At 41.2% G+C, this 23,834-nt stretch overlaps 1 protein-coding gene across 4 annotated transcripts in view; it reads right to left on the minus strand.

Moving 5' to 3' along the window:
• The window catches only part of MPP7 (membrane palmitoylated protein 7), a 292,696-nt gene that overhangs the window by 170,364 nt on the left and 98,498 nt on the right, over positions 1–23,834 (minus strand). For 3 of the 4 annotated variants that reach the window (XM_043563318.1, XM_043563319.1, XM_043563316.1), the window contains exon 3: positions 5,611–5,729. In XM_043563318.1, the coding sequence (XP_043419253.1) occupies positions 5,611–5,729 (119 nt within the window). The remainder of the gene's footprint in view (positions 1–5,610; positions 5,730–23,834) is intronic. The other variant, XM_043563317.1, reaches the window with a different exon arrangement.

Consider the following 23,834-nt stretch of genomic DNA (forward strand, 5'->3'; position numbering starts at 1 on the left):
CAGAATGGGTAAATAGAGAGACAGAGAGTAGATTACTGGTTGCTTAGGGCTGGGGTGGGGAAGGGTAGGAGGACACAGGGATTAGGGAATGTCAGTTACCTGAGATAGGGGGTTTGGGGAGGTGATGAAAATATTCTAAAACTGATTGCGGTGATGGCTGAACAATTTTGTGAATACCCTTAGAACCATTGTGCATATACTTTAAATGGGTAAATTGTATGATATACTGTAAACTAGATCTCAAAAACGCTGTTATAAAAAGTGTTACCATCTAAATATCAATGACTCCCAAACAGTTGCCAGATTTCACAAATATAAATACAGCATGGTTCATACTTAGACTAAAAAAAAAAGAAAAAAAAATACTGTTCATTTGGAGTTCAAATTAAGATGGAGGCCTTGCATTTCATGTGGCAACCCTACTCCCAAATCTATTATCTCCAACCTAGAACATCATTATCCTCAATTCAAGATCTAGGGGTCCAACTATACAGTAGCCAGTTCTCTTTGGTTATCCCCCAAATATCAAATGAACATAGAACTAAAATCACCTTTCTTCTGAGGAGAGATTCAAAATACGTTAAGAATTGGTAACTTAGGGCTTGTACAGATCTCCTGGAGCCCTCTCCTAACCCCTGATGGCCTGGCATAAACAAGCTGGTGGTTGGATTAGGGGTGTGGGGGTGTCCGGGGGCAGAGGTCAGCAGTTGTTTACCAAGGAAGGGGAAGAAGTTTCCGTATGTTAACAAAGGGCAGGCTTGCTGGTGAGGACAGGCTGAATATCAGCCTCCCTTTCTCCACACTAAAATCACCTCCCCTCTCTCACATCCCTTCCCATCTCCATAGCACACTAATTTACTTCTTAAAAAAAAAAAAAATGATAGCTTCATTCCCCTGATTTAAACCTCTCTATGCACTGGGTCCTACTGCGTTGGGATAAAGTCAAAGTCATTCAAGAATGGGTCTTGGCTTACCTTCCTCGCCACACTGCATTGCTCCCCACACCTTTCCTTACTCCATGTACCAGCCCAGAGAACCTGTCAGTCTCCATCCTAAAGGCACAAGGCTCCATCTTGCCTGCAGGTGTTTGTGTAGATTATTCCTTCTGCCTAACCCTGCCAACCCCCCATAAATTCTTACTTGAGCAATGCCTAGTCAACATTCAAGTTTCACCTTAAAATATCAAATGCTCCATGAGCCTCTGGATCCAGTGTTGAGTTAGGCACCAAAAAAGCTCTACACATAAAATGGGATGTCTGGGTGCCTCAGTTGGTTAAGCATCTGACTCTTGATTTTGGCTCAGGTCAAGATCTCACAGTTCCGTGAGTTCGAGCCCCACATCGGGTTCTTTGCTGACAGCGCAGAGCCTGCTTGGGGTTCTATCTCCCTGTCTTTCAGCCCCTCCCCTGCTTGCTCACTCTCTCTCACGTGACTTAACCACAGAACACTGTAACTGCCCGTCCCCTCGTCTATAACCCCTCTGGGAGACTGGAGCCTGCAGGCTAGGGACTGTCCAACAGAAAATGGTAGCCCTATTGGCCCATACAGAGTGTGGCAAGAGTAAGAACTCAACAAAGACAGGATGATGAAAACATCAAAAGTTAAAATTATGTAACTAAATGTTGTAAGGGTGTGGTTGAGTGTTATACCATTACTCTTTAAGACCGAAATCACAGAAATACAGTAATTAAGCCACATTAAAAAACTTTCTTGGGGCGCCTCGGTGGATCGGTCGGTTGAGCATCTGACTTGATTTCAGCTCAGGTCATGATGTCATGGTTGTGAGATGGAACCCCGTGTTAGACTCTGCACTGACAGTGTGGAGACGGATTAAAATTCTCTCTCCCTCTCTCCCTCTGCCCCCTCCCTTGCTCTCGCTGTCACTCAAAAAACAAAAACAAAAAACTTTCTTAAAAATAATCAACCTGTGTTTTGTTGAAACAATTTGGAATCCCAAAAAAAGCTGCTACCTTTTTTTCTCCTGCTCGTACACGTATATGCAACTATTTAAAAGGGTTAACGAAAACGTCCGCAACTATTTAACAAAAACTGTGATATTCTTTTCCTGGAAACCGAACACAATTGTGAAATACAAACAAAAATTTCTTGAGGAAACAGAAGTAACAACCTTGTTTAAAATAAACATTTAAGCAAGTCTTTATGCCGTATCTTGTTCTAAACTAAACTTAGGGACGCTTGGGTGGCTCAGTTGGTTGAGCACCGGACTCTGGATTTCAGCTCAGGTCATGAGCCCAGGGTTGTGGGACTGACCCCAGTGTTGGGCTCCAAGCTGAGTGTGGAGCCTGTTTGAGCGTCTCTCTCTCTTTCCCCTCTCCCCCTGCTTGTGCTCTCTTTCTAAAATAAAATAAAAAATAAACTTAAACCAGATTACAAAAACACATACATCACAAACAAGCAAAATAAAATGTAAAGAAATCTCAACAGAAAAAAACCACAGTGGTAGAAGATAAATTTAGAAATGAGATAGGGATACAAACTATATGCTGCATGGTTCTATTTGTACATGATGGGTCAAAAATGGGGCTCTCAGGGTGCAGGGGTGGCTCAGTTGGTTATGCGTCTGACTCTTGATTTCGGCTCGGGTCATGATCTCACGGTCGTGAGACTGAGCCCCATGCCGGACTCCGTGCTGATCGTGGAGCCTACCTGGGATTCTCTCGTACCCTCTGCCTCTCCTCGGCTCGCTCTCTCTCTCAAAACCGTGGCTCTCTGCTTACTGGTGGTCTACCACATTCACTGTGTCATGTGAACACTGCTATCCTTGTCGTAGAGCCACGGCTTCTCTAGGATATTTCCCACATCTTCTATCAGGACCGCCTTTCTTCAGACACTTCTAAAATCTCATGCTCACAGTCCTGATTATCCACCTCCTCAATTTAGGAGTTTTTCTTTTTAAAAAATAGCTGCGGCTAACACTCTCTAGGATCATAACACTTCCTTTTCGGTGACAAGCTCGTAACTACAGTATCCCTGCCAGAGCACCGCTCGTGACCCTAACTAAGGTGGCATGCCATACCTGTCACAGGCTGTTAATGCCAAACTGCCTCTTCTTAAGCATATTTCACGTTAGACCAGAAAGCTACGCGTATTTAAAACCGTGCGATGTTATAACAACCATTTTTTTTTTTTGTAAGCATAAAATAGGGTGACCGCTATGAAAACTCTGTGCTGGAATAAAATCCAGTTTTGCCTGTACCTAGCTTTCAATCACATCCCGGCAGCTACAACTTCAGGCAAAAGAGCCTAACATCAAAGCACATTTTGATTCACTCTGAAACACATCTTGTCCGATTCCTTTTGCTCTACCAAGATTTATGGACAAAAGCTGGAGGCTTCTATCCTCCAATAGAGGCACTTGGAATACAGTTAAGCAGACTGTTCCAGTGTTTAAAGTGTGATCCCATGAGCCTGCCTCCTGGAGGCATTTTAGACTTTACATACTTGAAAATGAAGAGAATGGGTCAGTCAAAGGACACACTCGAGGTGTGCATGTGACAGAAGCTGGGAAGGGGGGTAACCAGTTAGAAACAGAGAATGGACTGGGGGGGGGGACACTATAAACCTCACTTTAAAAATACATTTTATAGTAATTACTGAAAGACATTTGCAATAGTACACATGTTACTTTGCTATTTAAATATTGGCCACGTCAACCTGGAATTAAATTCCATTCGCTGTTTTTAATAAAATCAGACATCAATAACTGTATGTTCCCTAACCACTTGTTATTCGCATTTACTTTGAAAAACCATCTAGGCCTGAAACTCAAAAGCTAGTGTAACTAAGATTTTTTTTAAGTTTATTTATTTATTTTGAGAGAGAGAGAGAGAAAGCAGGGGAGGGGCAAAGAAAGAGGGGGGGAGAGACAGAGAATCCCAAGCAGGCTCCACACTGTCAGCACAGAGTCTGATGTGGGGCTCAAACCCACAAACCATGAGATCATGACCTAAGTTGACATCAAGAGTTGGATGTTTAACCGACTGAGCCACCCAGGCGCCCCAATAACTAAGATTTTCTTTTTTAAAACATTAGTGTTCTTTTAATAGAAATCATACCCATCTCTGTCATTACTTTTTGGTCCTTTACATACTATGATATTAATTTTTTTAATACTTAATGCCTGCTTATGCTTGCCAAACCGATGCAACTATTCAGAGAACTAAGCGCTTCACTCTTTTATCTGAAACTCACAAACGGTCTTGTCAACAGATACCACAATTTCCATTTTAGATAGGTAAGGAAACTGAGATAGCAGCCACACCACAAATGCATGCATTGTTTTGGGCAGGTCTATTTAATGATTAAGGGGGTGATGAAGTCATTTGAAATCCGTCTTATTCCACCTAGATCAAATCAATTTGAACAAACCCAAAGGTATCTAACTTCCAAACATTCCACACAGGAATATTTTCATGATTGCCTCTGGAAATCATAAACGTCATTCAATTATAATCTCAAGACCACTTCTGACACACCCCAACAGAGCAACTGAACTCCCCCAAATTTTTCAGAACACAAAGATAAAGATACCTTGGCGATTATATGAAAACTAAATGAACAAAGCACGCTAGTCTTTACATGTATTGCTAAGAAGATGCCACTTCTCAACATTTTCATTTCCTGAGAATTGCCACCTCTTGAGGCACGCGAATTTCAGCAGATTAGACAAAATGTATTAAGAATTATTCTATCCTGTGAAGCAACAGCACTTCAGAAGTGGTTCATTTTCCAACACTATGCATCAGTAAAAGCCTGCTATCACGACCAGCAACCATAACAAATTTAGCTGAATTCAGTGTCAGTCCAGCTGGAGCTAAGGCGTCAGAGGGGTCCATCTCCTACAGACTCAAGCGGGACTCACAATTTTTTTTTCAGCTCGAGTTAAATGAAAGAAAACGCAATTCATATTTCCAGAAGCAAAAGTGGCATATTTTCCAGTAAGCTTCTTGTTCTCATTTTACTATTTTAAGAGCTCTGATCACTCCCAGGGTTGCTGTGTGGCAAGATCTCATTTCTGGTGGCTGATCAATTTCCATGGCCTGATGCTTCACCAAAACCATCTCCAGAAACTGTTTTTACTCGCATTTAGCATCGGGATATTTATACACAAAATACCATTTCAATGGCGTTGCACCAAAAAAGAAACAGCTTGCTCGAATTTCAGTTGACTTTGTTAAAGGAAATTATTTTAAATTAATGTGGCTACTGAACCACTGCCATCCTTAACCTCAGAAAATATATTCCTTCTAATTTTTGCTGTGAACACTTATTTATTCGAGTTAAACTCCAGCTCATGACTGTCGACCATAAAGAGTCTAAACCTTCCTGCTACTATTTCATATTCTTTTTCTAAACAGGGCAAGCACATGTTTGCTGCATTAGTATGCACAGCGAGATCACCACCATTAAGTGAAATCATCTATATATTTTTGGTGGGATCTTTAACAACTTCCACGCCCGTCAGGGAAATGGAACAAGGCTGTTTTGTTTTCAGACAGCAACAATTTGATCTCTGGTTTACTAGATGGCGCTCAACATATTTTTCCATATGTTTTTCCGCAAAGAGAATCTGACATCAGCATGGTTTACCTTTACCAGTGAATGCAGGCTTTTTTCACCAAACATGTCCCAGAGGAAGGTCAGGTCTTCCTGGCTATCCACATGTGGCTGCAGCTGGGCTGGCAAGGCAGCCAACAGCTCATACAGACCTATAAAACGAAAATAAAACACAAAGCGTAATCTTAGAGTGATCTCATTAATTTCGCTTTAAGGTGTGTGTAAATGACAGCTGGAACATGTCGTTTTTACTGGATCTGTATTCTGGGCCATCAAGCAAAACACTTCTCCAAAGAAGCCAACGAATCTTTTGGATTTTTAAATTCCACGCAAGTGTGTATCAACAGGCGAGTTTTTACCTTTGAATTGTCAACATTCTACAGCCATCCAAGTTTACATAACCCGGGACAGAAAATGTCTACAAACGTTCAAGAAAAAAAAAAAAAAGAAGAAGAAGAAGAAGAAGAAAACGCATACATTCCTTTCCTTAATCGTTATTACATTTCCCTCAATGTTAGCCAAAGAGTGAAATGAGTCATGAATAGGAAAAACTTCCTTAGAAGAGCAGAAAATTGATAGAGTGGTCCATTAAAAAGGTTTTGTGGTTTCCAAATAGTTCCTAATAACATATAGCTTCAAAAACATTTGCATTATCTAACATCCAAAATCAAGTTCTAAAAAGTGAGACGGATTAAACCACACTTGGTGTTGCTTTGATGTCGTTGCCCGTTTAAAACGACGACGACAAGCTACACAGAACTCAGTTGAAATCTGACTCTAATCTGAGCGTATGGGATACCCCCTGAAAGAGTTAAGGTCAAAGACGGAGGTCACTGGAGGCACTGCTCACTAGAAGCTTCCTTGGGGTAGACAGTAGCACAGTGTTCCACAGTAGCGTACTGCATAAACCATCCATCTCCTTCAGGGGCCGTCAGACGCCTGTCCAAGAAATGTTGCGACAGTGCCTGCCCGGGACTCTTCAGGGAGGTGACCTGGCAGAAGTCAGTATCAACTCATAGCACATGCTTCACTTTCCAGTGGGATTACATGAGGTAAAAAGGACAAACTTCCTTTTATTTCTGTCTGCTGTCTACAAAAACACCAAGACCTCCTGGGATCTACAATACACGGGACTGTTGTTATTCCTGCTCTGAATAAGTGCTGTTGTTCATCAGAGGGACAGCTTTACAAGATATTTAACTAGCAAAGAATCGTAAACTATGGACTGCTGATTAGTATACCTATTATCTTCCAAGAGCATTATAGTATTCTGATAATCAATGATAATTCACAACCAAATGTATGAGTTTTCACTTGGAATGTCAGATCTGTAACTTGAGAGATTAAACTCAAACATTCCTGGAGCTGTATGTGGCCAAAAAGATCTAGGATACCCCAGGAAAAAAACAAAAACAAAAAACAAAAAAACAAACTCACCCCAACTACATTCTTAAGTATTCTTGATGGTTTATGTTTATTCCCTTAAAAACCTGGCATCTTGCCTGAACTAGCTCCTATTCATAATTTAGGAGAAACATTTTTAAGGTGTCTCAACCTAATTCAGTGTATAATATAGGTCTCACTTTACACAGATACATACATACCCACAAAATAATGACAACTGCCAAGATCAGTGGTTAAAGTCAGAGGTTCGAATTTAAAATTATGTAAAGAGAAGGTAGAATTTCACTATTTTATTATTGATTTCAGAGGCAGTAAAACTAGTTCCTCACTCCTTGGTAATACGGTTAGTTTAACTAATGGTACTAATTGAAATGGAATATAATTTATGAGGTACAGTTGTTGGGGGAAGTTAAATGAGGTAATATATTAGAACAGTCTCTGGCACATGGTAAATACTCAACCTGTTCCGTATGTAACTCAGTGAGCTTCGGCCATTGTTGTTATTGATTATTACTGTTAGTCGTCATTACTGTTATGGAAAAAGCAAAACTCTGGGTCAAACAGACCTAGATTCAAACCCCAGGTCTATACTTCATTATTTCACATAACTTACCTAAGCCTTGTTTCCCTCACGTGTTGAAAAAGAGACAGTCATCTGCACATGTAATAAACAGAAAAAAAAAAAAAAAAACCACAAACATGCACACATACACAAATAAGTGCATGTGATACAGGTGAAGTCTGAAGGTTAATGGATTCTATCAGTGACATCTTGCCCATTGTGGTTACTATAGTTATGCAAGAGGTTACCACTGGAGGAAGCAAGGTCAAGGGTACGTAGGATCTGTATTATTTCTTACAACACGTGCCTACACAATTACCTCAAAATGAAGTTGAAACAAAAGAAGATATTATCATAAATACAACTGTTATGAGTTGAAGGGAACCGTGCACATGGCAGCACTGAGCCCTGTGGCTGGCGCAGAATACGCATTTGATTTAAATACACACACACACACACACGCACGCACCATTGCAATGGTTCAAAGTCAAAACAACAGAAAATGTAGGTATACGTTTCCCTGGACACAATGCCAGACTCAGAAATAAAACCACCCCAGTCTTTTACATATGGAAAGTGTTAGCTTTACCCAGTACTGCTTACCTTTTTGTGGGAATAAACCATATTATGTTTAAATTAAAATAATTTCTCTGTTAGCAGTAGCTCATAAACCTGAGTTTTCTGGGTTTTCCTAGCTTCATGCAATCCTAATTTATATGCCACCTAGTTGGGTCTCCAGAGATGACAGCAGTCACTACTCTTCAGCCCCCACAACGGGTAGCCATGGACCGAAGCCAAGAGAGACAAGACAGTGCCCGCCAGAAATGAAAGAGGGTGAGAAGAGCTAGGAAGGTGGGCCAAGTGGCCTCGACGCAGGTAACACGGACAATCATTTCCTCTCATATGCATCACAGGGGCCCCAGAAACCACTGCCGTCCATGGCAAAAACCAGGTCTGTGCTCTCACGCGTGCTTTTTTATATTTTAGCTCCTCGAGTTCCAATAGTGAAGAACACTATGAAATCCAAATGTTTTTGGTCCTTGAGATTCAGAGAGCAAGTAATGAGAGTTCAATTAACAAGAGATATCTTGAACAACGTTACCTAAATGTACATGGTCCCTGGGCAAAGGCAGGGACTACCTCCCATGTAGTCATTCCAGCCCACGAGGGCTTCATTCCAGGCCACCTTTATGGTACCTATGAACCAAGCACTGTTCGTGGCTCTAAAGGTCTAAGATAAATCAGACACGATCCCCGTCCTCAGGACTATACAGTGGAAAGGACAGGCACACACAGATCTGTTATAAAGTACAGAGAGGGGTTAGACTGCATGGTGAGGCAAGGAGCAAGGAGACATCAGGGAAGGCTTCAGCAAAGACCACCACCCGAGTTACATCTTTAAGGTCCATGTTCCTAAGAATCAGTATTTATGAATTCTCGCATTCGGAGCACTATATTGGTTCCTAAGGACAGGTAGGTCCAGACTATGCCACCACCTCTGCCCCAGAGATCTTACAGCTTCGATAACAAACAATACCTGTTATCTACTCCCCAACAAAAGGCAACCCTAAATATAATGATCTCCTCTATTTGTCCAAGATTCAAAACGTATTTTCTTCTAAGTAAAATAAACAGACGTTCAGGCTGCTGATACAATCTTCAAACACCGAATTACTTGTCAGGGATGTTGATAAGATGCCCATGCCCTGCTTAAAATATTTAAATTATAATTTGATTAGGAACACACATTTTGAATTACCTATTAAGTACAAATATGGTAATTTAGATATTTGGGTCTTGCCCCGCTTGCATGTTTCATACAACCATTTTGTTTAATTCCTTCACAATGACTTCCTCATCATCAGTGCCACTTGCAGAGTTGAAGAAGATCATTTTCGCTTCTAGTTACTTGAGACACAACACTTTTTTGAACGTGTGGGAGATGTCATCACTAAGGATCTGGGTAAAGCTGTTGCTTTTCCACCTGTCCTGTAGCTTTAGGTTTTTGATCTCCACAACAAAACCACTAACCTATTCTCTAAGTATCTTTAACATTTGCAGGTGTGAGGTTTTTAACCCCTCTCCAAGAAAAAATAACGAAGCCTAGTTTAAACTACCTTGTCTCAGGGCGCCTGGGTGACTCTGTCGGTTAAGCGTCCGACTTCAGCTCACGTCATGGTCTCACAACTCGTGAGTTCGAGCCCTGTGTCGGGCTCTGTGCTGACAGCTCATAGCCTGCAGCCTGCTTTGGATTCTGTTTCCTTCGCTCTCTGCCCCTCCCCCGCTCACACTCTGTCTCCCTCTCTCTCAAAACAAACAAACAAACAAAAAAATTAAACCTTGAAACTATCCTGTCTCTTTAAAACAAGAACAACAATTCTGTCAAGTGATGTCTCAATGACTCCAAAAAAAATGGGAATTTAGGTTATATGAGAATAATTGTGGCTTCTCCAATCAACACATTTTTTTGTGTAAGTCAGTAAGAGAAACTTTGTCAGGGCTTGAATGTAAGGCAGCTCTCTCTTTTCTGAGAGAGAATTTTAATAGTGGGGGGAAAAAAACCCTACCTTATATTTGGGTATATATGGTACAAGACAATGTCAAAGATGCATGTGAATAAACTATGTCACAAAAATATTCCAGCAGGGGGGAAAAAAAGCAGTATTTTTGTATTAGGGTATTTTATATACTGAGACAAAAGGCAACAACGGAAAAACTAAAATATGACAAGGGTCATGTGATTAATATGTACAATAATCACAGTGATTTAAAGGAGAGAACGATCGATAAAGGTCACAGAAGGCTATGCTAGAGCTGGCAGGATGTGAGCTACGGTCTGAAGGAAGAAAATTGGGCCCGGAAGGGTGCGTTGCCAGGGTGGATAATACCCAAGCTGAAAGTCAGCAATAACCATGCAAAGGGGTAGACTTTTATTTTTTTTTTTTCAACGTTTATTTATTTTTGGGACAGAGAGAGACAGAGCATGAACGGGGGAGGGGCAGAGAGAGAAGGAGACACAGAATCGGAAACAGGCTCCAGGCTCTGAGCCATCAGCCCAGAGCCTGACGCGGGGCTCGAACTCCCAGATCGCGAGATCGTGACCTGGCTGAAGTCGGACGCTTAACCGACTGCGCCACCCAGGCGCCCCAAAGGGGTAGACTTTTAAATGCACCAAAATTCTGAAGAAAACACTAGCAAGTACTCAAACTCACATTTCTGCCCTGTACGTTTGCCTCAGTCATGGTCCAATCCGGAGACGAGAGCCGTGCGGTCATTTGAACGGGGAGAGTCTAATATAAATATATAACAGAGGATGACGTATAAAGTGGTAAAGCAAAATCTCAAGAATACCTGGGGATGAAGGAGAAGACCCAGGAGGAAACACCACTGAAAGAGGAGCGCTTTCCCCAAGACGAGGATTCAGAGCTGGCCGGAGGTGGTGGGACTATCACCCACCCGGTGGCTGGTCTCCCTGGGTCCGAGCTCGTCCACTGTCACTGGACCAGCAGCCAACTCCCCTGCAGGTGTGCAGGTGGACAGAAAACCACGGCTGGGACCGTCAAGCAGGAAATGCTTCGCCACAGTACAGGTGGGTGGAGCCTGGGTGACAGGAAACCACAGCCAGGACCGGAAAGCCGAAATAATCCCTGCAGGTGGGCAGAAAACTGGGGAAAGGACTGGCAAACAGACAATGCCCCCTTGGGGCTAGCTGGTCAAGACCCGTAAGGTGACCTCTGGGTGCCCGAGTGACCCACCAGGAACTCCTCTGAAGGGGTGTCGCTGAGACTCAAGAGGAAGCCGTCCGCCAGGGTGCCACCAGAACCAAAGGGGGTAAGCACCGTTGGATGCTGCCCACGTGGGCTGCTGCCAGTCCCATGGGAGGAACAGGAAGACGTGAAAAACACCAGAGCAAGGAAGAGACACCTCTTCCTCCTGCAGTGTGCCACTCGTGCCCTCCCCTGATGCCAGCCGCAAGGAAGGATACTTAAAGGGCCCGACTTCACTTTCACAGGGCAGGCACCAAAGTATGGATTTAGGGCTGAGAGGCAATACGACGATACCTTGCCCAGTCTTCCACGTGTAGATGCAAGTGCGTGCGTGCACGCATCAAGGGTGGGGCAGTTCTCCTCTTTGCAGAAAGAAGAATGCTGTCTTTCTGCTTTTATTCTTCTGTGACTTTCTGTTGTTTGGCAGTGGGGATACATGAAAAAAAATTTTTTAACGCTTATTTTTTGAGACAGACAGAGCATAAGTGGGGGAATGGGCAGAGAGAGAGGGAGTCACGGATTCTGAAGCAGGCTCCAGGCTCCGAGCTGTCAGCACAGAACCCGACACGGGGCTTGAACTCACGGACCGCAAGATCATGACCTGAGCCGAAGTCGGACGCTCAACCGCCTGAGCCACCCAGGTGCCCCTCCTTTTATCTTTCTGTGACTTTCTGTTGTTTGGCGGTGGGAACACATGAAAAGTACTTAATCAGTGGTTAGTAAAGGTAAAGATTTTACAAATAAGGATTTTCAAAGGGAAACAGTATTGCCTATTTTAGATTTTAGCAGTAGGCTAAGCCTCAACCCAACAGCTCAGTTAGAGGATGTCAATTCAGTCAAAGTTCTAAGTTCAAAGGTGACAAATGAAGAACACTCATGCCTATCCAGAGAGCAGTCTCTTAACTTCAATGTCCTCAAAAAGGCCTAGTGTTTATAAAAGAGGGCAGAGGGCAGAGGGCAGAGACAGAGTGCCATTTTCCAACAATTAAAAACAACAACAACAACAACAACAACAAAACTAAATCTGGGAAAACAATACAAAGCACAAAGAGAGCAAGATCTTAGGAGCTAAGGAAGGCGTTTATGGCAAGAGGAGCTAACTGCAGAGAGAGGCAAAGATATTTTCAGATTTTTAGTTTGGTCACTGAAGCCTACTCCCCCCTTCCCCAATGCTAGATGGCAGATGCTGGCTGTCTGAAATCATGAAAAATAATATACTAACGGGAATGTTCTGAATACAGACTAAACTGCCACTCTGCAAGCCAAGTTCATTAAGCCACTGCATACAAAGACCATGATCTTGATTTAACTTCACTAACTCACTTGAAGTTAGATGTGCTACAGCTGGCTTCTCTGTAGCTTTACTACGCTGAAGGTTGAACATAGGTCATCTTCCTTAAAGATAAAAACCGAAAAGCTTACTCCCCCTCAGCAACACCATCTGGTCAGAGTATGTTCTCGAGGCTTTTGAGCCCTGAGCAACATGAGTGACAGAGGGGCAGTGGTAGCATTTTACGTACAGACTGAAATACTTCGATGCTTTAGCAACTTCAGGTTGTCTTGCGATTTTTTTTTTTTAATATATAGAAGTAGTGTTGTAAAGCTCAAGTCCTAATTCTCTAATAATCTTATTATCTTCATAGTAAAATATACATCACATAACAGGCAGGCGCTTGGATCAAGGTCTGGGAACATAGACAGCACTGACCTAAACAGTAAGGAAATGTAACCACCTTGAGTAAACAATTCATCCAAAGTTATGATATATTAATCAGAAGAGGAGCATCTGGCTGGCTCCATCGGGTGAGCATTTGACTTTGGATTTCAGCCCCGGTCATGATCCCAGGATCGTGGAATCGAGCCCTGCATAGCATCTACACTAAGCATGGAGTCTGCTTGGGATTCTCTCTCCCTCTCTCTGCCCCTCTTCCCTACTCACGCGCTCTAAATAAAAAATACGGGCGCGCGTGCACACACACACACACACACACACACACACACTAATCAAAAGATAATTATGAGGAGTCTTCATCTGGGATTAAGATTTCATTACTTCATAAGATTACCCAAATCAGTGGATTTGAATAGTCATTTTAACCGTAAAGAAAGGTTCCCGCCATCATAGTCGAAGCCTCTACAGTTTCACCTTGCCTAAACAAACTAGTTATTAAAAATTATGCCTATTTCTATTTTTTCTCTCCTCTTTAATCTATCCTTCCCATCACCAATGAATAAAGCTTCCTAAAATAATAGTAATAATTACTACCAGATGCAATTCCTAGTAGTGATCATACCTAATACTTACAGAGCTAAGGTGGGCACGTGGTTTGCATGTTACCTCACCTAATGCTCTTCATAAGTAGGTTCCGTTACTACCTTCATTTTACAGGAGGAAATGCATTTAGCCTAGAAAGGGGCATATTCAGGACTTAGCCTCAACTCTGCCTATGTCTCGATAATGAGCCCAATATTTAAATCTCCTACTCAAAAACCTTCAAGAGCGATCTATAAAAGTTAAGGGCCTGACACCCCAATTACAGAGGAAGATTTCATAGAACATATTTGTCATGTTGGAGTTCAATGCTTTCTTAGCACACAAAGAACTTAAAAACCAAAAATGACAATGCCAGACTTTATAATAAACAAAATTTTCACCCACCAAAAAAAAAAAAAGAGAGAGGTCTGCAGAGAAACTGCTAAAAATTATTTGCACCAAGAAGGTGATTGAGTAAGGCAGAATAAGGACTGAGGATCAACCACTGTATTTGGCAACATGCAGCTTGTGAATTCTGGCATCATGAAGAATGAAGAAGCCTGGATGAAGGGGACTAAAAACAGAGACATGTTGCAAATGACAACTGTAAATATAGATCAGCCTTACAACCTCTTACCAAACAGAACGGGTATTTGTAAGGGAATGGGGAGTGAAGATGTTTTTAAGATGGAAAAGAAAAAAAGCCTGGCATATTTGTGTGGTAATGGCACCGATCCACGACAAAGAAATTTTACAACGTAAGAGACGGCAGGATCTGCCACAGCAGATGGGTAGGATGGGGGTCTGGTGTACAAGCGGAGGGATGGCATTAGATACAAGTGCGGCTGGTTCACCTACACTCCCAAGGAGGAAGGCAGAATACTCTGGAAATGTGGTACAGGGAACATGTGGCAATTCCCTTATGATCGCTGCCGTATTCAGTAAACCATGAAACATGGTCACCTGCTGAGAGTGAGGATAGGGAAGAAAGTGCTTGCTTCTGAAAAAAAAAAAAAGGCTAAAGAGACATCTGGGAGAATGGGAAAATGAATAAAGCAGGGAAGTCATAAATTGGTACACATTATTGACAATATGAAAATTTAAAGCTTGCATTCCCTTTGATCCAGTGATTCACTCATTTATTCACTCACTCATTATACTTTTAGATAGCCCAGAGGGCCATCCTCAGGACCAGTCTCCAGGGGCTCTCAGCGTCTAATCTACACAGAAAAACCAGAACAGGAAACAATTACTCTCATTTTTGCTGTATACATTTCTGCACTGCTTGAGTTTTTACAAAATTGATATTACTTTTATCATTCAAAAATTTTCGCTTCTGGGTAATGATCTGGTAGAACCCTCTCTCCAGCCATAGGGCTCACAATTTCCCCCGAAATTCCGTTCCAGCCACAGAGGACTGCTACTTGCTATCCCCAGGAAGCAGAACTGCATCCACGCAATCCTGCACCAGTTCACTCAATAATTAACTTCCTGGTGACAGCTACTGCTGCCTTATTCCCCTCCTTCAGGACCCCGGAGATGATCTGAAAGACAGAACAAGCATGGTAACATACTTAGCTCAAAGTTTCATGAAAGGTTTAACATAACACACTTCACGATATCTCGAGGAGCGTGTGTAGGAAGCGGGCAAAGTCCGGAGACCCTGTGCATTTCAAAATGCCACCTGCTCCTTTCTGACCTCAGTCTACAAATACGAGGCGTTCACTGCGTGCCAGGCACTGGTAAGGACAGGGGCTACAAAGGTGACGGGAAGGAAAAGAGCAAGCAAATTCGTCCCCTGGGTGTAGTGTAGGAAACTACAGGGAAAATAAAGGTAAAAATGTAACTGGGAAAGGCGCTTTAATAAGGGAGTAATGGTGGTGCCGTGAAAGTGTAATCGAGGGATGTGAATGACCTCAGGGGAAGCTTCCCCAGTGGAGACAAGTGGGCTGCATTGAGGGAAGCACAGACATTAATGAGGTCAGAAGAAAAATCTCGTAGAAAAGAACCACGCTTACAAAGGCCCTGTGGTAGGATGCTGAGACTCTGGAGCCAAATGACGTCACTACCAATGCCAACCGCGCAACTGGTAATTAACAGCTCTGTGCAGCCATGTCTTAATCTGCAACACAGACACAGCAGCCTAACCTTACAGCATTGTAATGAGGATTGAATGGCTTTTTCATAAAGCTTAGAATGACACCTCACTTAGCTATACAATCTATGTGAGCATTTTTAAAATAAAAATAAATTCCAAGGGCGCCTGGGTGGCTCAGTCAGTTGAGCGTCCAACTTCGGCTCAGGTCATGATCTCACAGTTCATGGATTGAAGCCCTGCGTTGAGCTCTGTGCTGACAGCTCAGACCCTGGAGCCTGCTTTGGAGTCTGTGTCTCCTTCCTCTCTCTGCCCCTCCGCCCATTCTCTCTCTCCCTCTTTTAAAAATAAGTAAAACAAAAAAAAATTTTAATAAATAAAATAAATTCCAAATTAAATGCTAAAACACAGGAATATGCCCAAGCATTAAAGAGATTACAAAATTTAAGTTTATCCTGCTGAAATACATTAAGGGGAGAAAGGCTTTCCACAATTGGCAAAAAAAACCAAAAAAACAAAAAACAAAAACAAAAACAAAAAACAGTCAGAGCCCCATGTTTTGGGTAAAGAGTGAACTAGAAAGAAAGGAAAAGTGATCACACGTCCTAGACCTGAGTCAGTCTAGAACATTTCCATAGTAAAGGAACATAACAAAATGCTCTGTTCTCAAGCAGCTTAAGTTCAAGGTATCTCATATCATCTGATGTTCAAGATAAACTTATTTGACAAACACTTGTAAAAAAAAACCTCAGTCGCTGTAATTATGATGATATCAATATTACATATTCATTGACAGACTTCTGACAATATTGCCTTATGTAACCTTTGTGCAAGTGCACGGTCCTATTTCAAAATCCTGAGTGAGGCTCCTGGGAAGAAATCATTTGTCATGAACACGAAACATGCTGAAATACTCGTGCACTAATCTTGCAAAATGCTTCAAGTGGCAACAGAAAAATAATATTAATTCCTTCACTGAGATGATTGTACAGGCTTCTCACTCCCCTCCAGGCTGCCAGCATTGGACGTAATAAAGAAACACAGTGGGGGTGATCAGTTATACCATGCTGGCATTGCCTAATGGAAACAGAGTTACTCAGAGCTGACAACAAACCTCCACTCAGATGATTTAATCATTCTGGATCTCTGGCCCCCCAACTTTTGAAGTGACATTATAAGATGGTTCATCAGCTACAAGATCAATTTGTCCTTGTAAGTACTGTCATCCCCTCGTCGTTTTGGCAGAACTAAACCTTGGGGAACTCTGGCTACATCCAGAGATGGTGGCAAACCAGCCAGCGGCGTAATTCATCTCAAGAGGTTGATCGGTTGTTTTTTTAAAACAGATCTTGCTTTTAAACCTTTTAACATCCGGTCTCCCTGCAGTTTCTACAAGAGCTCTTGATACAATTAACATATTCACGAGAAAAATGTCAAGAACTCTTGCTTGCTTTCTATTTACAATTTGAGGGATTGAAAATCGTGGACAAACTTTTATCTTCCATTTCAAAGTGATACAGTTATAGAGGAAGACAAAAGATTCTGAGATTTGAAAATTCACAAGGAGGTCCCTCACACAAAAATACGAATTCTCAGACGACAAACTGCATCAGGCAGAAACTTACACCAAAAAATCACATAAAGGCTTACCATTTGGTACAGACCCACTTCACAAAATTCACCTTTATTATAAAAATTACTTTCTGAATCTTTAAGATGGATGGAAGACGGGAATAAGAAGTAATGAATAAAAAAGGAGCCAGGAAACCTATTTATTTCCTATACAGACAAGAATAAAGTCACAATGCTTTGCAAAAGAGGAAAATTAGCAGAGTTGTCACATTTGGCAAACGATAGAGAAAGATCTTCTCATCAAGAAAGCTACCAAGTACAGACACGCCATCTGGACTACATCAAAACCAATCCAAGGGCGAAGCAAAGAATAAAAAGCCTCCAGCTTAACCAAGTGTTTGTGGTTCAGAAAACCTGAGGAGAATTAGGCGGATAAAGGATGTGAACTATGATTTTACTGACTTATACTGAGGATTCACATCTGCTTATGGAGACTTGAAGCCTAAATGAAAATAACAATGCTTAATGTAGTTTAAAGTGACTGGAGGGCCTTCCTGAAGTGAGGAGCAGACAAATCATCCTTGCCACTTTGGACTATTCACTTCAGATCAGTGAGGAGACTCCCCCACCCCCACCCCAGGTCTACCTGCAGACAGGGCGATGGCTCACCTGAGACAATGATGGGTAACAAGGAAGAGATGCTGGGAAGGGGGGGTAGGGAGGGGGGAGGGGCGTGGTTGGGGGCAGGGCAGAATATTTAGCAGTAGAGGAATGAATCTGCCAAATAAAAGGTCAACATGATACTAAGACAGTTCATACACTCGGAAGAGCACGTCCCCGTGCACTTGAATAACCAAACCATGCATGGAAGGAAGGTCCCCGTCACAGTTCCGTGTTTAGCTTGAGCTGATGAGAGAACATAAGGGGAGGCAAATGTGTACAGGATTGACTAAATTCTACGAAACTGAGGGAAAGAAGAATATCCCAGTTTAAGCAAACTACTGAATTATAATCATATATTAGGTATCCACAGAACATGAAGACACTAACTAGTAGGCACAAAAATGAAATGGTGAAATCAAAAAATCTGGCCCATCTCTTAGGCAATGAGATCTCCTGCCATATAGTCAAACCCAGCATCAGCAATACTATATCCAAACACAAGGAACTGGATAAGATATAGATACACATTATAGATAGATAGATAGATAGATAGATAGATAGATAGATAGATAGATACAGATAGATAGCTACAGATACATATCAGGACACAGAAGACTCGAACTCAGAATAAAAATTTACTAAGTAGAGGTAAGGTTTCTGGTAAGAAAAATAAAAAGGCTGGAATCAAAAAAAAACAAAAAAAACAAGAATAGAAAATTTATACCAACTTGTACTTCTTACTTTAAATACCCAGCATGATCCAGGGCTAATTAGAATCTCAACTCCTAACCTGGGAAACGTGTTAACCAAAACTAACAGAGAATGTCACACATTCCTTTCCTCCACCTCCACAGCACTTCTGTAGAAAATCATTTATGCCATAATCAAGGGAAAAGATACTAAGATACATATTGTAGCTGTTCTGAATATTCAAGGAAAAAGTTGGCAAAGTATGGATCACAGATCCATCTATAGGAACTATTAAGAAATCTTTGTTGAGGACAATTTATTTTCTATTGCTTTTCCACTGTATTTGGACAAATATAAATTATTGCTAGTAAACCAAAGACAATGAATTTAATACTAAAATGTGACATTAATTCTCAAAGCAAGAACATCTCTAAATGGTGAAAGCATACAAAAATAGCAAAGTGTAAAGTGGAGAAATTTTTCCAGGTCCAGAAAACTGCTTCTGTAAAAATATAATATTCTGTACAAGACAGTAGTTCCTAAGAGAATAAATGGCTCAGAATTTGATGAAAGTGTTCCCGCAGTGAACAATTCACTCTTCTTGCAGATTCCAGATGCTCTGCATTCCTGACATCAGGATGGAAAAATTTACTGTTAGTCTAGAGAAATTTAATATCACCATTCTTGTCATATCCCTCATAGCTTCATTATTAGAACAAGTCTGGGGAAGCTATAAACCTATGTTAAATGATAAAAAAGATGTTCTCTGTGTTCAATCATATTAGACCGTATAAGTAACCCAAATATTTAGAAATCCTACAGAAAAAGACTTGAGAGAGAGAAAAACATGTATTTATTTGTTATTTTTCCTAGTTTTGATACCTGTATTCTGCACAGTATGGCCAGGCATAGGACCAAGACATTTAACTACAACCAAGGACTAATAAACACTAAAGGACATATATCGACGCCCAGAGCAACACTATAAAATTTTATTATATTAATAAAATGGGATACACCAAGCTTTAAATTTTCCACTTTGTCAAAGGTAAAGTAATCAGCACTATTCAGTGCCATTCATAACAGGCCTTGATTTTTCTCATTTAAAATAGGTTTTATTTCCAAGACTACCTATGCTAAAGTATAAAATACTCTAATACAACCCCGACAGAACCGTTCTCTTTCTTACACTCTCCCTCCACTACAAATAACTTATTAAAACATTTGGCAAGCTCTGTTTTATATATGCAAACAATCTCAGTCATTATAATGTTGCAGTTTGTTAATAACATTTTATGCAATCACCTAGAAGTCTGTAAAGTCAGGGCAAGGTAGTAGCGGGCGAGGCCATACACCTGTACAGAGCTCCCGTTTTTAAAAGCTAGCGCCAAGCTTTAAATAGATTCCAAATTGTAATTAGCTCTGTGTTAGCAGTCCATGGCCTACGCAGCGTATCCTCCCCTATCAGAGTGAGTATGACACACAGGTGACCGGTTTGAAGGGCACAGGTCCACTTATTCGTGCATTTTTTTTATAGCACGCTCCCCTAAGTATCTTTTCCCTTCTGACCTTCTCAACAACATCTTTTCTCTAGCATATTTTATTGTAAGAATACAGCATAGAATACATGTAACATACAAAACACGTGCTAATCGACTGTTTACATGACCAGTAAGGCTCCTGCTCAACAGCTGGCTATTAGTACTTTTTAGAAAGTCAAAAGTTACACATGTATTTTGAACTGTGTGGGGGAGGGGGGAGTGTTGGGGAGGGACTGATGCCTCACTCCACCCCCACCAGTGTTCAAGGGTCAACTGTACCTTGATTCTTAGAAGACTCATCCAGGAGAGAAAGCCATGGCAAAATGAAAATTACTTCTAAAACTCTTATGAATTTAGAAGAATGAGTTACACTTACACTACATGTAACCAGTTATAGGGCCCCCTAGTCTGGAATAGTTAGTCGGCTATTACAGGTGAAGTACTGTATTTGTTTTATTGCAGTCAATAGCATGATAGGATTTGTCTTCATTTATTCCAATATACTTAAAATTAAAACTAACATGTAGTTAGGCCAAGCCAAATAAAGAGGTTATCTGCCTCTTGGCTTTCATGGCAGAGCAGCAACCTAAATCTTAATTCTCATCATCCTACATTCAGTGCATTAACGGTAAGTAATGGACAGCCCAACAGGTACGCGAACGTTAATTAGGAAGAAAGCAGCAAGCGAAATCATGTAAATAGAAGCCGGCCTACTAGTGGTAGAGAATGGCGCTGTAGAAAGACAAACAGGTATTTCTCACCGGACTACGACAAGAGTCAACAGAGATAAGGAATGAGTTCTTAGCACCTAACTTGTGCCTCCACGTCCTGTAATGCCACGGATACATTAAAAAGCACCTAGCACGTGGATGTCCCCAGTAGCTACATAGTAGCTGCCATTATCGTTTCCTCTCAGAGGCTTGTTAGGTGAATTAATAAGCAACTGAGTCAAAGAAAAGCTCCTGGGAGTGTTCAGAATTATTTTCCATGGCTTTCTTTTCAGGTATTCTCCTGAAAGAGCCTTCCTGATCTTCCCCCGAGGACCATCTGTTACGCAAAAATACAACAGCTGCACTCCTAAGAAACTTCATGTTATCAAAAATGTGTAAAAACTCTTATTTCGTGGGGAAAAGAGAGGGTAGGTTCAAGAGTTCCTAAACTATGGTATGCCCACGCATGAATTTTAATAACAAATGGAATAACCTAAGCAGCAACTCTATTTTACTTGTAAGCAAAAAGTCATAAACTGGTGGTTCGCAACTGCTGACCACGAACCTAAGTGCTTCCTGGCCTTCAACCCACACATGTCTTCTTTAAACAGCTTGAAATTTCCTTTCTAACAGAAATCATAACCATCAGTGTTATGACTGGCCAGCTAAGTCTGCTGAAACATAACGGAATATCTGGAAAGAGAGCTGGTATACATAAAGAATTGAGTAGAAGACAAAGGTACCATTGCAAATCATTAAAGTAGTGAGACATGATTCTGCTAAGAGTGCTGAATCCCCGTATTACTATTCAGGAAAAAAAATGCCATCAAATCCATTAGGATCCGTACATAACGAAGCCAATCCCTAATCATCTTTTAACGTGCAAACTGCATTATAAAAATTCAGTCTAAGAGACATCTGCTATTATAAAAATCCTTACATAATATTTACAAGGGCAATTTATCCCACAATCCTCACTTCTCAAGCAGCAGCAAAGCAAAATATACAGACTTTAGGTACTCTGTCCTATACCTTAACACATGTTCACTTGAGCTTCCTGAACAGTACTGAAAAATTTAGAAGGTTCAGGGCTCCTGGGTCGCTCAGTCAGTTAAGCATCCGACTCTTGATTTTGGCTCGCGTCATGTTCTCGGGGTTTGTGCGTTCGAGCCCTAAGTGGGGCTCTGCATTGACAGCACAGAGCATGCTTGAGATTCTCTCCTTCTCTCTCTCTGCCCCTCCCCAGCACATGCACACATGTTCTCTCTCTCTCTCTCTCTCTCTCTCTCTCTCTCTCTCTCTGAAAATAAATAAGCTTTAAAAAATTAGGAGGTTCAAATGCACTACATCAGAGAAGTTTAATGTTTAATGTGAGGTTTGGCTAATTACATATATATGTTTTAATTGTATCACTTTCAATGGCCGTATAGAAGAACTATTTCATTACATCTTAATGTCATGGAACCATCTTCTTAGTTTGATCTCCATCTTTACTGTAACCACTTACCACGTATGCCTCAACTTCTAAAAGAGAAAAAAGTCATGTCTTCTGAGTGACAAATTCCAAAAGTAATATAAACCAATTAAATAAAGTTGATATTACCAAAGAGAAAAGTTTTTTTTTTTTTTTCAGTTAAGCTCAGAATATATTTCTATCAAAAACTGGGATCATTAAGTGTTCAGTGGAACCCAGATTTGAATCCAGACTGCCTTATACCAGAAGACAGGTTATTGACTTCTGTGGTGTCCTGCTTCTCTTACTGGACATCAAGAGTTTTTGTTCTGTTGCTTAGTTAGCCGTCTCCATCCCAGTGAAAGCTTTTTCTCAGAAAAATCGTCATATGTACTCATTCATTTTTGTGTTCTAGCTCCTGGAAGAGTGTATGGTATACAGTAAGCGCACAATAAGTATCAAGTGAATTGCACTGGTGACTAAGGAAAAGATAGGGACAGAGAGAACGAATAAAATGGTTATTCCTCCTCACCTTTTACTACTTTTGGTCAGGAGAGGGACGAGTATTTTGAGGAAGAAAGAAGGCATCTCATATGTAAAGGACAGAAATTGATCAAGAATTGACAGTATCTGAATTGTTATTAATGCTCACATTTCAAAAGTGACTGGAATAGGTGAAAGTTCATTTCCGTGGAACTCAAAAGCTGTAATTCATTTTCCTAAGGAAAATTATTCCTTTAGGAGAAACTTCCAATTTTCTGCCACATAAAAGAATTTTACGTCCAAATCCTACTCATCTCTTAATTCCCGGTTCAGGTGCCCTTCATTTCACCTACCCCCCAAAAACTGGCACTCAATCTCTTCCGACTATGAACTTCATCTCACTTTGCCTCCCCCTCTCGTAAGATACTGACCACAGGGGCGCCTGGGTGGCCCAGTCGGTTAAGCATCTGACTTTGGCTCTGGTCATGATCAAAAGGTTCATGAGTTCGAGCCCCACATCAGGCTCTGTGCGGAGGGCTCAGAGCCTGGAGCCTGCTTCAGATTCTGTTTCTCCCTCTCTCTGCCCCCTTCCCCAGTTCTGTCTCTCAAGAATAAACATTAAAAACAAATTAAAAACAAAAAAAAAGATACCGACCATAGTCAGCCTTGTTGCTGAGACACTTGTACTCAGTTCTGTAGGCAGTGAGATGGATGCATATCCTCCAAGCTGCCGGCACATGCGTGCTCAGTAAACGCTTGAATAAATAATGAACTAATTCATAAAGAAATAAGCCTTCCCATAAGAACCAAGTACTCGCCTAGCATGAAAAATTTCTTAATTCAAAAAACAGGATAGCTCTGGAAGTCATGGGAACACAGGGGAAAGGCCAGCCGTACACTCAGATGTGTAATGTGTTAATAGCCCATACATTAGTCTCCAAAAACTTTGATTCTAACATGCATTCTGTCAGATTTTAATTTAAAGCACATGCTTCTATCTTTCCATTTGTTTTGAGAATTTTGACATTTTTAGGGCTTTTTTTTTTTAAGTTTATTTATTTAT

The sequence above is a fragment of the Prionailurus bengalensis genome, chromosome B4 (genome assembly GCF_016509475.1).
Source record: "Prionailurus bengalensis isolate Pbe53 chromosome B4, Fcat_Pben_1.1_paternal_pri, whole genome shotgun sequence".
NCBI lineage: Eukaryota > Metazoa > Chordata > Mammalia > Carnivora > Felidae > Prionailurus > Prionailurus bengalensis.